At 37.5% G+C, this 17,230-nt stretch overlaps 1 protein-coding gene across 1 annotated transcript in view; it reads right to left on the bottom strand.

Annotated features, from left to right (window-relative positions):
• Positions 1-2,243: 2,243 nt before the first annotated feature.
• Positions 2,244-17,230, bottom strand: part of LOC141363173 (protein NLRC3-like) — a 36,936-nt gene continuing 21,949 nt past the window's right edge. The window contains exons 4-6 of the mRNA XM_073865752.1: positions 6,906-7,079; positions 5,122-5,295; positions 2,244-2,786 (exon numbers count right to left, since the gene is read on the bottom strand). Coding sequence (XP_073721853.1) covers positions 2,723-2,786; positions 5,122-5,295; positions 6,906-7,079 — 412 coding nt within the window. The 3' untranslated portion in view covers positions 2,244-2,722. The remainder of the gene's footprint in view (positions 2,787-5,121; positions 5,296-6,905; positions 7,080-17,230) is intronic.

Here is a 17,230-nt window from a genome sequence, read left to right on the forward strand (position 1 = left end):
CCGCAAATGGCGTGGTAAACCAGATGTTCCAAAAATGGCAGACTTACCACCTTCCAGTTTAAGGCTCTTTAAACCTGCATTCCACTCTACAGGCATGGACTGTTTCGGCCCATTTACCATTAAAATTGGGCGAAGGAATGAGAAACGTTGGGGTATAATTTACAAGTGTCTAACCACCAAAGCGGTATACCTCGACATTCTGTCTCATGCTGACTCTGATTCTTTCCTCATGTCTCTACGACGTTTCATCTCTCGAAGAGGAAAACCCTACGAGCTGTACTCTGATCGAGGAACTAATTTTAGAGGTGGTGACAGTGAACTTAAAGAAGCTTTCAAAAATCTCAATCCCCACTTACAACAAGAACTTGCCAAGCAGCAGATAGATTTCCACTACAATCCACCTAACGCCCCTCATTTTGGTGGATCCTGGGAGAGGGAAATCCGATCCGTTAAGACTGCCCTGTATACTATCATTGGGGCTCAAACAGTTACAGAAGAAGTGCTCATGACTGTCTTAATTGAGATTGAAGGAATTCTAAATTCTAAACCCTTGGGGTATGTATCTTCTGACATAGCTGATCCAGATCCAATAACGCCAAACTCTCTCCTGATGGGACGAATGGATTCCACTTTGCCACAAGTTATTTATCCTGAAACTGAATTGCTTAGTCGCAAAAGATGAAGGCACAGCCAAGTACTGGCAGATCAGTTCTGGAACTGGTTTCTACGTAACTACTTGCCTGGACTGCAGTCTCGACAAAAATGGCAACAGGAAAGGGAAAACCTGGCAGTTGGAACAGTTGTTATGATCGTTGATCCACAATCCCCAAGAGCCCTGTGGCCTGTTGGAACTGTTAAATCAGTTAAAGTTGGAGATGACAATAAGGTTAGATCAGCAGAAATCCAAGTCAAAGACAAAACTTACATCAGGCCTGTTGTCCGACTTATTAAGCTCCCATCATTTCCAGAATAAGTTTACTGTGCTGGCCCAATGTTTCAAATCTGCAATGCACATTTGGGGGCGGCTGTAGTAAATTGAGGGCCAGCTGTATATGTTTATGGCACCATCTAGTGGACATTCAATAACCTTTTGATGGTAACCTTTGAGATGGTAATTAAATCAGGCATTATTACTGGCCTTTATTAGGACCCAGGTAAGGACCTCTGATGATGTCATTTTCAGTTGAGCCACATGTGACATGTTGATATGGAAGGATGCTGTGCTGGTGACAATCTGATTGCATCTACATGGTTATTTGCATCATCTTGTTGATTTCATGTTGTGTTTGCATGCATCAAAGAGTAAGTTGTATTTAGTCAATATTTGTACATTTTATATCTTTATACTTTAGAAATAGAGTTAAGTTGTACTTATAGTATTGCTGCAGCACACCATGTGCACAATGATAACTTCTATAGAGACATATTACTAAACTAAATGTTTATTGGTTCTATTGTTAAACTTAATTGATAGTTTAAGTGTTTATTATTTGTATTACATGCATATGTTTATACAGTATTATTTGTTTCTTTAAACTAGAACCATACACACCTGTTCTGATCAACATAAGATATGCAAGACATGAAGATTAAACTGTTCAATTTCTATAAAGAGTGGTCTGTGAGTGGTGTGTGCACATCTCATCAAAGGGACAAATAATCATAAATGTTCTAACCGAGCATTCTTTGGTGGTTGCAAACGGGTAGAAATCAGCACCTGAGTGACTGTATTACATTTAAATGTTATAATCTGTAACAACTGGCGTACTTTATTTTAACAGAAACATCTGCATTCACATGACTCATTTTCTGCTTTATACTCATCTAATCTTCCTCTTCTCACATACTTTATCCTCATCGCTAATTTATGCTGTATATTCACGAGACAAACAATGCTATCAAGCTTGTAAAATACTATAGCTAGTATTGTAACAACCAAAGCACATAAACGCCTCCAAAGCACCTCAAGCGGTCATTTTTAGAACAACACCTGACGTTCAGACGCCTTTCATGGAGTTCAGGATTTTACCTCAAGATTGTACAAATTATAATAATGACCTAATGTACTGTTCACTGAGTATGAATTTACTGTATTGTTTTTACATTTATTTTGAATTAGACATAGAATGTGTTGTGTTTTATTGTACATTTATTATAAAGTTTGTGTTTATCCACTAGATGGTGTAGTTTGACTCTGTCGTTCAGAAAGCGTCTGACAGATAATCAACAGCGATAGACCAAAGCTGAAATGTCAACTTTATCATTTTATAAAACTTTATGATTTTATTTACATTTCATTCAGTGTCTCAACTTTTTTGTAATTGATCACATAATAATGAAAAAGTCCTGCAGTCAGATCCTGAAGAACACAAAAGCAAAGACGTCCAATATTTGGATTTAGAGATAAATGAGCTGCGAGTCTTCAATGTTGTGCTGAATTTGAACACATTTCAGTTTAAGATGAAGTTAAAAACCCCAACAGTGTAGAAGAAGAGGAATCTTGTCAGTATTTACTTCAGTTTATGATCCTATGGGATTTCTTGCTCCTCTTACACTGACTGATAAATCGCTCTTATAGGAAATGTGTAGACAGAAGCTGAGTTAGGATGAAGATTTACCTCCAACACTTCAAAGTCAGATTTAGATAAAGTCACAGATCAGATCCTGTACTGAATAATCAACTCATACGGTTAAGAGGAAGTGATGTCACTATTGTGTCTTCTTATTCACCATCAGATAATACTGAAGACCACTTAGACATCCATATTGGGATCTGTCCATGAGTCCTGAATAAAAATGAAAGTCAATCAGATATGAGATCATCATCAGTGTCAGATGAAGAGATAGAAAAACAAACTATTAGTGCTGTCAGTCAGTGATAGAAATGAAATCTTCAACATAATAAACATGTCAACAATCTGTTTATCACATACACATGAGCTACAACAATACAAAAACACATTTCATCTATTTCCTCTGAATATTTGATGTCAATGTAAGAGATGAATGTATTGATATGTATGTGGTATTATACAACAGTTCTTTCTGGTTCTCGAATCTGATTGGCTAAGAGGCGTGCAATATTCTACTGATAACGGCACAGTAGCTGCTTCACCTTTCGTATCATTCCGCCACCTAGTGAATGAAGGTCCTAAACAGGCTCATCTCTGAATGGAAAAACTGCCCACACACGGACACACACAAACGCGCTGTTTTGAATCATTCTCCGTGTGTCTCATTAGTTTACTAGCTCGCAAATCAGTCTGTGAATCCCCAATCGGAAGTTATTATTCCGTCAAAGATCAGCGCTCTTGGATGTTACGTTAAACTTCATGGAGTTATGCCTTGTCACATCGTGTGGACGATTAACACTTGGAAAGAGGAATGTAAACTGTTTTTATCTGTAGCAATATCTCTTCCCAGAACGCGAAAACACCGTGGAACTGCAGGTAAGCACAGCAGCTTTTAAATGTGGACATTAATCATTTACTTTATCGTGACGTGACAATTAAAACATGTTATAAGATATCGCCACTGATATATTCATAAGCAGCATGCAAAAACATCTCTCTGACACTTATAAAAAAACGTTTTATATAGTACTGACAAGAACAAAGTTTAATAATAATCCAGTTCTCGTATCGCGTTAAGAATAAGTGGGAAAGCAATAGTAACATTATACAAGTATAGTTTATTAACTTTTACCTCGCGCCAAAACAATAACAACACAAAAGACACTAAATATGAATAAAAAAACAAGTAATAGTTTCATCATGACACCAAATACTGCTGATTTGATCTCATTTTGATGATCAAAAACAAACAAGGCCAACATGAGAGCCAGGGAATCCCTGTCAGAGATGTAGCCCAGAGAGGGCGGTGGTCAGCAGGGTGAGTGAACACTGACGTCCGCTCATACTTTGGTTCTCATTCGTACCGAATCTCACTAAGCAAACGTTCAAACAGGCGCTATCTTTACTAATCAACTGCAGATTTAAATATAATACATATACATTCTCGACTGAACTAATCTTAAAACTACACTTTGTGACCAAGAAACGGTAATATAAAAAAACGGCTTTTCCGTCCATTGAGTTGTTATGAGATTCAAAGCAGCCGAAAGTTTTACCTGTCATTCTGGCCGCCCTCAAATCCGTGGCGGAAGAAGTAGTTCTCAAACAAAGAGGCTTTTTAAATAACTCCGTTGTTCTTTTCTAGTTTTCGTTTTTCAAACGTGTGCCGTCGAACTGTTGTATAAAAGCAATATCGCTCTCGGAGTCGTGTGATATAGCTCTATATCATCACGGCTGTGATTGCCTCCGGCACTCGGCCTCGTGCCTCTGGCCTAATCACAGCCGTGATGATATAGAGCTATATCACACTCCTACTCGAGCGATATTGCTTAATAATATAATGACACACTGACAGTTTTATGAGTTCACACACAAACAGTAAGAAAATGAAGGTGATGCTTTATTTTAAAAGTCCTGGAGGTTGACAGTCGTGTAAATAAAGAGAAACAGCATCAATGTCAAAGCTCGACAGAGAGTTGTGTGAAGTGTCCATCAGATTTTAAGAGTTGACTGTCTCTTCTTTTTTCTAATCTTCATCTGTATCATTTATCATCTGTACTTTGTGTTTATCTGTTGTGTATATATTGTGTTTGTGTTGTTGTTTCTGTCTGTATTCTGATGATTTGATAAATAATGCTTAAAACATGAAATAAAAACCAAGTTGTTATAAAAAGAGTTTAAGATGAACATCTAGTCAAGTGTGCATAATTATAGAGGTGTCAGCCTATCAAACAAACCCCATTAACAAACATCATATATAATGTGTAAGAAGAGTAAGATCACATTATTAAATGCTGGAGTGAACAAACTCAACATCACAGTTAGTAAACAGACTCAATAAGAATTCAATCCAATGTCTGTGTTGATCTGACAAAGCATCAAGTGTTGTTCATGTACACTTCATATTTTCTGTTTGTTGGGTTTAAAGGATACACAGCCTATAACAGCAGCAGATCAATATACATTTATTTCTAATATTTATATTCTAGGATTTAAATTACACTGCATGAGTTTACTTTAAACATTTATTTAAATGAGCTCTACTCACCGTATTGTCTCTAGTTTATAATGTGGATCATCTTTTAGATCAGAGAACAGCTTCACTCCTGAATTTGTGAGTTTATTACAAGTCAGATCCAGATGTGTCAGGTGTGATGGGTTTGATCTCAGAGCTGAAATCAGAGCAACACAACCTTCATCTGTGATACCACAACTACTCAACCTGTAGAGAACAGAGACTTTATGTGAATGATGCAAAACTACAAAGTTTGTTCACAAATCTCTAACCTCCATCTCTTCATGTAATGTTCCTCTTTCAATCCCTCAGTAACTGAGACACTGTGGGGCGGTTTCCCAGACAGGGATTAGACTAGTCCTAGACTTAAACACTTTTAAGAGCTCTCCAAACTGAAAACAACTTGCATTTACATATCTTAAAATACATCAGCGCCCTTTGTTTTACCTCAAAATGCACACAGGTAATGTTTATAGTAAGGCATGTTTGTTAAAAGTAGTTATATTTCCTAATTAAACTAAGGCCTAGTCCTGGATTAAATTTAAATTTGAGTTTTTTTGTATGTATGTTGTGAAGGAAATTGAAATGAATCATAACTAATTATAACTAACATGTCTTTTCCTTACAGGTTTGAACATTTGTACTGTATGCTTTTGACAACAAAATGTGTTAAAATAGAGGAAGTACATGTGGTTAAATGATTTCAATTTAAACTCCATTACTTGTTAAAGCTGAGGTCATCAAAAAAGTTAATTTTATTAAATTTTATAATTTATAAATTTTATTTTGTCTGCATGATAAAAGAGAGGAGTTTCTGAATTGCAGATATGAAGAATAAATCATATTAGAGATAAATGATGTGACTTTGTCATGTATATGTCCTATATTAACTCTTGTATTCTTTCTGATGAGGAGGATTCGGCCGTGATTAAATCATATTCAAAGACATTGACTGGAGTCTGTCAGGTTGAACACATGATCTTATTTCCTCAAGTGTTTGTGTTCATTAGGGGTGGGAATCGTTTGGACCCTCATGAATCGATTCAGAATCAACATATATAATTAATATGTTAACCAGCATATCGATATGTAACTGTACCTGACATATCATCTAATAATCATCATTATACACAGTGATTTTGGCAGTATTACTATATTTATCTAATGCAGCGCACCCAGCGCCTCCTTCTGAATAACAAATTATGTGTATATTTTCACAGAATTATATTCATGTTCTTATCTAGATCTAAACATTTAGTGGCAGGTTTTTGGAAACACTATAAGCACATCAGATGAGTGCGTAAATGAAAGGCGCTGTTTCTTCCTGAACCTCACTGAACAGAGAAAAGGCAGAGGAAGATCATCCCAACATGTATTTTGTTTTCTTGCAGTTTAGAATGAGTCAAATAGGGTTAGATGTATTTGTTTTTTCTTTCTCTACTGCCCGTGTAAGCTCCGCTGTGGGTGTTCGTGCAGTGCGCGCTCTCAAACTGTCCGTGTGAGGCACCCCTGTTGTCTATAGATGCATCGGTTATGTAATTTAAGTCAGTCAGGTGTGTAGGGGAAATCTAACAACACAACATCATTCATTTTAATTTTAATTTTTAATTTTAGGCTTTATCTCAGTTTTTATATTCACAGGTTGTGTTGTGGTGAAACACTGCAGTACTTTGATGACGTATCGATGTCTCATAATTATTCATGATACGGCTGATGTATCTGCTTACTGATCAGATCCTTTACAGTTTAGTGTTTTTTTATTTCATACAGTTTATGTTTCCTCAGTACATGTGTGATTATCAGAGAAATGATCTTACTTCAGTATCTCCAGTTTACAGTCAGGATTCTTCAGTACATCAGAGATCAGCTTCACTCTTGAATCTGTTAGATAATTACCAGTCAGATCCAGATCTCTCAGGTGTGATGGGTTTGATCTCAGAGCTGAAGTCAGAGCAACACAACCTTCATCTGTGATATTACACCTCAACAACCTGTAGAGAACAGAGACACACAGTGTGTTCACACACAGATCAAATCTACAGTGAGTTGAATTTGTTTCTCTTCATGTCATTATTTAGTGTTTATGGACATTTTCATTTTAGTTTCATTTATGTGTTTGTGTTTTACTGAAACACATCAGTGAAATTTACAAGTAAATGAACTTCATCAGTTTATGTTTATATTAACTGTGTGATTTATTTTTTATACAGTAATGAAATCAGATTTCTCTCATCAGACATCACTAAATTTTCTCTTATGTTTTTATTTCTGAATGATTTTTGTTTTTTACTTTTTTTCTCATCTTTGTTTAATTTTAATGTTTTATGTTTGTGATTTTCAGTAAGAGTTAAAGTGTTGTGATGAATGTTGAATAAAATCAGCTTTAGTTATCAAATACATTACTGAGATTAAGTTAAAATACACCATTCAACATTTAAAGTGGACCAAAACTTTTTTATAAATGTAAAGTGTGTATTTTGAACAATCCTTGTCTGAGGACATCTTAGGGTGTTTTCAGAGCAGTGGTGTCAAAAGTATTCATATTCATTACTCAAGTAGAAGTATAGATACTAGGGTTTAAAAAGACTTTTGTAGAAGTTGAAGTATCAACTCAAGCTTTTTACTCAAGTAAAAGTGAAAAAGTACTCGTTTCAAAACTACTTCAAGTATAAAAGTAAAAGTAATGTAAGGAAAAAAAATGTCATTACGGAAAAAAGCCTAGGCCACGCCACGGTGCCTTTTGTGCACTACCCTATCTCCTCTAAAAAAATGTTTCTAAAGGCCATAATAACTATAGTGTTATATTAAAAATGTTAATGTTAAAAAATTTGGGATGCACTAGGGCCAGGGGTAGGCAACGTCAGTCCTGGAGTGTCGATGTCCTGCAGATTTTAGCTCCAACCCTTATAAAACCTTGGTTTAGTTACCATTTGCCGATCTAATGGCGGACTCATCCGATGTATGCTATTCAGACCTGTCCTCACCTGAGCTGAAAGCTGTGGAGCAGTTGATACCCGGTTATAGCAGATCCTACGCGACGTACATCGCCCAGTTCACCCAGGCTCCAGACGTCCACAAGCGACCGAGGCGTGCAAAAAGCAAACACCCTACGCGGTGCAGCTTCACGGACCGCGCTCGAGGTAACGGAGATGCCATCGCCCAGAATAAAAGCGAACGGGAAGCTGTGGAGGAGCTGCTGCCTGGCCTTCGCAGATTCAGCGTGCCTCACATTACCCTGTCTACAGACGTCCCCAGGCGATCGGGGAGTGCTGCGAGCGAGCTTCCCTCGCGATGTAGCTTCACGGACCGCGTCCAGGTGACCGAAGACGCCATCACCCAACATGAAAGCGGTAAGACTCCGCTTGTTTTTGTAACCTGCATTACTTGCCACATGTACAGTTTAGCTTCTTCCATCAGCATAGAGGGGTTTACTTGTGCTAAGTGTATTGAAGTAGTAAGGCTGACGGAGAAGATTGCAGAACTAGAAGCGCGCATCCAAACGCCAGTTGATGACAGTAATACCGCTAATGCTACAAATGCTAATACCGCTAATGCTACAAACACTGTTTCGGAGGCGCCTAGTGTTAAACGTAATACACATAGCTCGGTTCCGGCATCTGAGTCAAGGCGGCCGACTAACTGGGTGACTGTCAGGCGGCACAGTCGTATCCGATGCCCACCCAAGACCCCGCTGGTAATTTCTAACAGGTTCGATATTCTAAGCAATACACCGACTGAGACGTCTGTTAAAAGTGCCTTGGTTATTGGAGATTCGATACTTAGGAACGCGAACATTGAGGCACCAGCCACCATAGTCGATTGTATACCGGGAGCCAGGTCTTCAGACATTAGATCAAAACTAAAATTGTTATTCACGCCGGCACGAATGACACCAGACTCCGCCAGTCGGAGATCACCAAAGATAATATTAAAGAGATATGTGAAATTGCTAAAACAATGTCAGACAATGTAATATGCTCTGGTCCCCTCCCCGCCTACCGGGGGGATGAAACTTACAGTAGATTAGTGTCTCTTCACGACTGGATGTCAAAATGGTGCCCTCAGCATAACGTAGGGTTTATAGACAATTGGAAGCATTTCCGGGGGAGACCTGACCTGCTAAATAGAGATGGCCTCCATCCGTCTCCGGAAGGAAGGGCGATTCTCTCTATAAATCTGACCAATAGTCTTACTTCTAATAAAGTCTGACTATCCAGGGTACAGGTCAGGAAACAGACGGATCGGCTTAACCGTCCGTCTATTAACTGCCGTGATATGTCAAGATCACTTATATCCCAGCACTTCGAGTCAATCTTACCAGAATATCAACACATTTCAACTGTATCTGTTCCCCGAACAAATAAATACAGAGCACCGCCTGCCACATCTGGTACAAATCTGATTAATATAAAATTAGAAAACAATACATTAACAGATGAACCTCGAATGTTAAAATTCGGCCTTCTTAACATTAGATCGCTTACCAATAAAGAACCTATTGTCAATGAAATAGTTACAGACCAAAACTTAGATGCACTCTGTTTAACAGAAACCTGGCTTAAAGCAGACGACTACATTAGTTTAAACGAATCCACCCCACAAGACTATTATTATAAACACGAACCTCGATTAAAGGGGAGAGGGGGTGGTGTAGCTACAATATACAACAAAATTTTTAAATTTTTTTTTTTTTTTTTTTTAAAGCAATGTCTTTATTAAGATTTTACCAAATATTTAAAAACAAAGAACAGAACAAAAAAACCTTTCCCCAGGCAGGATAATATATAAACATATAAAAAAAGTAAATAAATAAATAAATAAAGTACAGATCAATAATTAAATAAAATTAAATAAACCACATCTTACATTCTATAAATTCACACATCCAAAGCTTCTTCAATATCTCCATTTTTAACAAAATCTAGGAATATCTTCCATATATCAAAAAATTCTGAGGGTTTCTTTCTTATTACATAAGTAAGCTTTTCAAGAGCCAAACAGGTTATTAAGTTTTTCAGCCATAGTCCAAGTGAAGGGCAATTTGTATTCTTCCAAAAGAGGGCAATAGAGCGTCTTGCTTGTAATAAACACAAATCCACCAATTTCCTTTCTTTAGTGGACAACGAACAATTGTCTTTGTACATACATAATACACACAACATAGGACATAAAGGAACTGGAGAGGAAGTAAACTGTGAAATATATTGAGTTACCCCAATCCAAAACCTCTGTATCTTCTCACACTCCCACGCACAGTGGAAAAATGTACCTGTACCTATTACATTTAAAACACAAATCAGGGATATTAGGGTTAAATTTATTTAATCTTACAGGGGTTATATAAGTTCTCATTATCCAATTATATTGTAATATATGGCAGTCTTGCGATGAGAAAGTTTCTACTATTGATGTTGGGGGGAGTTGGACAGAATTCTTTAAACAAGTAAAAATAAAACTTCTGAGTTGCAAATATTTAAAAAAGTGTTTCTGAGGAATGTTAAATTTTGCTACAAGTTTATCAAATGACATTAAAGTATTCTCTTCATAAAGATCCTTTACTCTAACCACGCCTTTATTCATCCAAAGTTTAAACCCCATATCCTTTTTAGCTGGGTGAAATTATTATTTCCCCAAATGGGGGAGAAGCAGGAAAGTACTGGAAGGTCTCCAAGATATTTATGGGCATCATACCAGATTGTAATAGAATTTTTAACAAATGGGTTATCCGTCATTTTTTTTAGTTCTTTTAGGGGTGCAGAATATAAAAAGCTGTCGAGTGCCAGTCCTTTTGCAGACAATGTTTCAATATGTAACCATGGCTCTTTAGCTGTCTTAGAGAACCAGAACAATGTAGCTCTCAATTGTGCGGCCCAGTAATACCAAAGAAAATTTGAAAGTTGGAGTCCACCCCTTTCATAGGGAAGATATAGTAAGGAAAGTCTGAGTCTTGCCTTCCTGCTATTCCAAATAAAGTTAGATAGAAGCTTTCTTATTCTTGGAAAAAAGTTAGATGGAGGGGAGATAGGTAGTGACTGAAAAACATATACAAATTTGGGTAATATGTTCATCTTAATTACATTTATTCTTCCCATTAGAGAAAGTGGTAGTGTCATCCATCTAGTTGTTTCTTCAGTTAATCTAGCTATCAAAGGTTCATAATTTGCTGAACTAAGGAGTTTAATTTTAGGGGTAATTTTAATTCCTAAATATTCAAAACCATTCAGAGCATTTACAAATGGGTGAATCACCTTAGGGTTTACTCTTTCTTGATCGTTGAGAAACATAATTGAAGATTTATCTTTATTTACTTTAAATCCAGGAAAAACTGCCAAATATGCCGATAAGCTTTAAGAGGGAAGGAATAGAGATTTCAAGTTTTGAAAGAAATATAATGGCATCATCAGCATATAGAGCAATGCGATGTTCTAAGGCTTCTGTGAAAATACCATGGATAGAAGGGTGTGATCTAATTGCTATCGCCATAGGTTCCACAGCTAGTACAAATAGAAGGGGTGATAGAGGTGAGCCCTGTCTAGCACCACGAGTAAGTTTAAATGAAGGTGAGATCAAGTTGTTAGTAAGAATCTTTGCAGAGGAATCAATGAGCAAAATTTCAATCCATCTGCGAAAATAATTCCCAAATCCAAACCTTGTTAGCACCTCCATTAAGAACGGCCATTCCAGTCTGTCAAATGCCTTTTCGGCATCGAGTGAGAGAATGGCCGTATCAGGGGCTCCATCTCCTGCATGTACTAGGTTAAGTACTCTCCTAACATTATGAAATCCCTGACGATTTTTGATAAAGCCATTCTGATCTAAATGTATTAATTGAGGTAAAATCCTCTCCAATCTCAATGCCAATGCCTTAGCAATAATTTTGGTGTCCGCATTTAAAAGAGAAATTGGCCTAAAAGATCCACATTCCACCGGGGATTTTCCAGGCTTTAAAATCAGAGTAATGAGGGCACTTCTCAACGAAGGAGGGAGACACCCGTTTTGAAAAGCTTCAATATACATATCCAACAAAGGGGAGATTAATTTATCTTTAAATTCCTTATAGATATCGACTGGAAGTCCGTCCGGACCCGCCGCCTTACCACCTCTTAGACCCAAAATAGCATTAGAAATCTCTTCCAATTCCAATTCCCTATCAAGCTCAGATTTGGTTTCTTCTGTGATAGAGGGAATATCCAATCCATCTAAAAAATGATTCTGTTCAACTGGGCTTGTAGGGTATTCAGATTCATACAGAGATTTATAAAATGAAACAAAAGTGTTATTAATTTCACCAGGGTCTGTCGTGATTTCCCCTTTTTCATTTCTAATTTCGTGAATGGATCTTTCTGAAATTAATTTCTTAAGCTGCCAGGCCAACAATTTGGAGGGTTTTTCGCCCTGATCGTAAAAAGTATGCCTTAATCTCAAGATACTATTTTCAGCTTTTGATGAGGAAAGCTCCTCATACTCTGCTTTTAGGGCTAATAATTTTTGTTTCAATTGATTGGAATTGTCTATGTTTATTAATTTCTCTAACTCTCTAATTTCAAAATCTAAATTAATCATCTTTTGTTTAAATTTATTTAATTTAGAGCTGGTATAACCAATCATTTGGCCCCTGATATATGCTTTAAAAGCTTCCCATCTAGTAGTGGCAGAGGTCTGGTCAGTATTTAAATTAAAGTATAAATCTATTTGTTCGCCAATAAATCTAATGAAGTCAGCGTTCTGTAGCCACTTAGAATGTAGGCGCCAGCTATGTGAGCCTTTTGTAAATTTTGAATCTATGTAAAATAATGAGATGGGGGAATGGTCTGACAATACAGCACTATCATATATACAATTATCTATATTAGGAATTAAAGAAGTTGAAATTAAAAAATAATCTATTCCTGAAGATGTTTTCGATAATGATGAAAAACATGAGTATTCCCTTTTTGATGGATTTAGTGTTCTCCAGGGGTCATACAAATTTAAATCCTTTATAAATTGTTTAATTTTTTTTCTGCTTTGAGAGTGAGAGCTATCCTGTCCGGAAGAGCGGTCAAGCAGCGGGTCAAGAGTGCAGTTGAAATCACCTGCTAGTATCACTATACCTGGAAGAGAGGCTATTAGTATAAAAAGGTTTTCAAAAAAGGACGGGTTATCTTCATTCGGGCCATAAATATTAATGAGATTAAAAGTTTTACCCATATAAACTCCTTGAACTATTAAATATCTACCGGCTTTATCTATAATACTGTTATTTACTAAGAAGGGTACCGACTTATGGATCAACACCATCACCCCTCTAGAATGAGAAGAATAGCAAGAGGCCAAGACCTGACCTGGCCATCTTCTTTGCACCTTTAAGAGCTCCTCTTTAAGTAGGTGTGTCTCTTGTATAAAAACTATGGATGAGTCCAGCTGTTTAATCCTTGTAATAACTTGTTTAAGCTTAACCATTTTGATCATCCCTCTAACATTCCAAGAAGTGAACTTAAGTTTAGTTTGTGACATTTTTTTTAAATTAAGAAAGATTGTACATTTTTAAATACACATATATTAAACATGTGTCGTTTAGATGTGGAAGTTAACCTGAAGATCTGTCTATTCCAATTGTAGTTTTTAAAGAAATAGAACAAAAATGATAACTCAAATACCTGCCATGAACCAATTACATTAGCTGTCCATCTGAACAGGACAACCAGAAACCCCCCTCCCCAATAACACCTTGGGATATAGTTATGTCCCATCACTGATCCAATAATACAAAGCGAGCAGTTAAGGGCAACTACGCGAAATGTTAAGCAAAAAAAAAGCACCAAAACGAAATTATGTGAATCTCCTGACATCAAAATACAGATATTCACCCAAAGAAGGATTTGCAAATTCTTTAACTCTTTAGAAAAAAAAAAAGAACAATCACTATGTAAGCAATGAAACGGGTATACAGTCTAAGGTAGGGAACAAGGACTCTGCATAACAAAAGTGAAATGCAATCATTTCCGTCGGGTAAGTCTCAATACAGTAGATAATCTGTCTTTTAAATTCTTATGCTTCACCTGCATTACGTATTTCTTGAATGAACTTTTCCACATCAGCCGGGTCTTCAAATTCACGTATCTTTCCATTTGCTGTCAGACGAAGTTTGGCTGGGTAAACAAGACCGTAGTTAATGTTCAGGGAACGCAATTGTTGTTTAACACCGTCAAAACGCCTCCTCAGACGAAGCAACTCTGCTGATAGATCAGGGAAAAACTTGATCTCTACGTCACCATACATAATTTTGCCTTTAGCCCTGGCAGCCCGCATCACTCTGACTTGATCTTGAAAATTCAGAAACTTCATGATCAGCACTCTTGGAGATGATCGATTGGGATGTGGCCTACCCGGTAACCTGTGCGCTCTTTCTATAATAGGCGGAGCAGGAAAGGTTTCAGGCAGCCACTTTTCCAAGAAGGCAACAGCATCCGGATTTTCCACCTTTTCGGGAAGATTAACCATTCTGAGGTTCGATCTCCGCGAACGATTTTCAAGATCGTCAATCTTCCGTGTGAGAAAGGCAATGTGCTTAGTCGCTTCTTCCAACTTTCCCTTTTCTGAGTTAACCGCATCCTCCACGTTGCCGATGCGTTCTTCGGCCATATCCATGCGCCCAGAGAAGTCCCGTATATCTTTTTTAACATCCTGTATCGCGTTTAGAACTACGTCAAACTTTGTTGCAAAATCACTTCTCATAAGTTCCAGCTTTTGAATCAAATCAGACTTTTGGCAAGCGTTGGCACATGTTATTTCTTCATGAGGTACACTGCATACTGTATCCGATGAGCTAATGCTACTAGCATCCCCCTCTTCCTCGTGTTCCACGACTGGGGCATAGTCTAATTTAAGCTTAGCTTTGCGGTTTTTTGACGGCATCTTGATTTTTAGATCACCACGAAGAGTTAATAAAGCAAATTAAATCCGTGTGGGTGAATAAAAAGGATGGAATTCAGGAATTTAAACAGAATAAAGTCAGGAACTCACGAAAAAGCGTGCGCCTAGTTTGGAGTCATAACCACGCCCCAAATTTTTAAAATTTTTAAAGTAAACCAAAAATCTGAACTAAAATTTAAATCATTTGAACTACAGCCATTGAGAGACACTAATCACTAATCTACTATGTGTTTCATCTCCCCGGTAGGCGGGGAGGGGACCAGAGCATATTACATTGTCTGACATTGTTTTTGCAATTTCACACATCTCCTTAATAGTATCTTTGGTGATTTCCGACTGTCGGAGTCTGATGTCATTTGTGCCGGCGTGAATAACAATCTTAGAAAACTTCCGCTTAGCATTAGCCAGCACTTTAAGTTTGGATCTAATGTCAGACGTTCTGGCTCCCGGTATACAGTCGACTAGGGTGTTTGGTGCCTCAATGTTAGAGACACTAAGAGACACTGTGAAAAGCGCTATATAAATACAATTGAATTGAATTGAATTAATGTTGTTAAATATGGAAATAACTGATCGTAACCACAAAAAGCTCTCTTTTGCCTTAGCTACAATCTATAGACCTCCGGGCCACCATGCAGATTTCCTTAAAGAAATAGCAGGTTTCCTGTCTGAGCTTGTAGTCACTGTAGATAAAGCCTTCACACCGCAGCCCTCAAAAAGGCAACTAGGAAAATGGAAAGAAATTATAGAAGCACAAAGTTAGAGGTATGGCGTACAGCATGGAAAGAGAGTGTTAAACACTACAGACAGGCTATTAAAACTGCCAGATCTACCTATCTTAGCAAGCTTATAAATGAGAATCATAATAACCCTCGTTTCCTCTTTAGCACAGTTGCAAAACTGACTAGAAAGGTAGAACAAACAGAAACCAATAGTAAACTTCAACACAATAGTAACGACTTCATGAACTTCTTTTCTAACAAAATAACGGCTATAAGGGAAAACATTGTAGCTACCCAGGCAGCCACCACTCTACCCATTAGTTCACTTAACACTAGACTACCATACGAACATCTTGATTCATTTAAACCTACTACAATAGATGAGCTCTCTAGACTAGTTACATCATCCAAATAATCGTCCTGTATATTAGACCCCGTTCCCACAAAACTACTTAAAGAGGTATTCCCTGTAGTGTCAATCCCGGTTTTAAATATCTTTAACTCATCGCTAGAAATAGGATACGTTCCAACAGCTTTCAAACTAGCAGTTATTAAACCGCTGATTAAAAAAACACAGCTTGATCAAGGAGAGCTTAATAACTTTAGACCAATCTCAAATCTCCCTTTTCTTTCGAAAATATTAGAAAAGGTAGTGGCAAGCCAGTTACGCACATTCTTGACAAATAATAGTACATATGAAAAGTTCCAATCAGGATTCAGGCCCCACCATAGCACAGAGACAGCGTTGCTTAGAGTTACAAATGACCTCCTATTAACATCCGATCATGGTGAAATCTCAATTCTTATATTATTAGACCTTAGTGCAGCCTTTGACACAATAGATCACACAATCTTACTCAATAGACTAGAAAACTATGTTGGTATTAGTGGTCAGGCGCTAGCCTGGTTTAGGTCGTATCTAACCAATCGCTATAACTTTGTTTATGTAAACGAGGAAGAGTCATATCACTCCCTGGTTAAATACAGCGTACCGCAGGGATCGGTTTTAGGTCCTATCCTGTTCTCGTTATACATGTTACCCCTTAGGAGACATTATCAGGAAACATAACATAAGTTTTCACTGCTATGCAGATGATACCCAGCTTTATATCTCGTCACATCCCAGCGAAACACACACGTTTTCTAAGCTAACAGATTGCCTTAGCGATGTTAGTGACTGGATGGCACATAACTTTCTTAAGCTCAACTCCAATAAGACAGAGATACTTATTATTGAACCGAATCGCTACAAAGATAATATGTCAGATTACAAGTTGCACATAGATGGCTGCACTGTAGTGCCATCTTCCTCGGTTAGGAACTTAGGTGTGATGTTCGACAGCAACTTATCCTTCGATAGTCATATCGCCAAACGTCTGCCGCACAACATTCTTCCATCTTAGAAATATCTCGAAAATACGCCATATACTGTCTACATCTGACGCAGAGAAGCTTATCCATGCTTTTATGACCTCTAGAATAGACTATTGTAACTCGCTACTCGG

Source organism: Misgurnus anguillicaudatus, unplaced genomic scaffold (assembly GCF_027580225.2).
Source record: "Misgurnus anguillicaudatus unplaced genomic scaffold, ASM2758022v2 HiC_scaffold_33, whole genome shotgun sequence".
NCBI classification, from domain to species: Eukaryota; Metazoa; Chordata; class Actinopteri; order Cypriniformes; family Cobitidae; genus Misgurnus; species Misgurnus anguillicaudatus.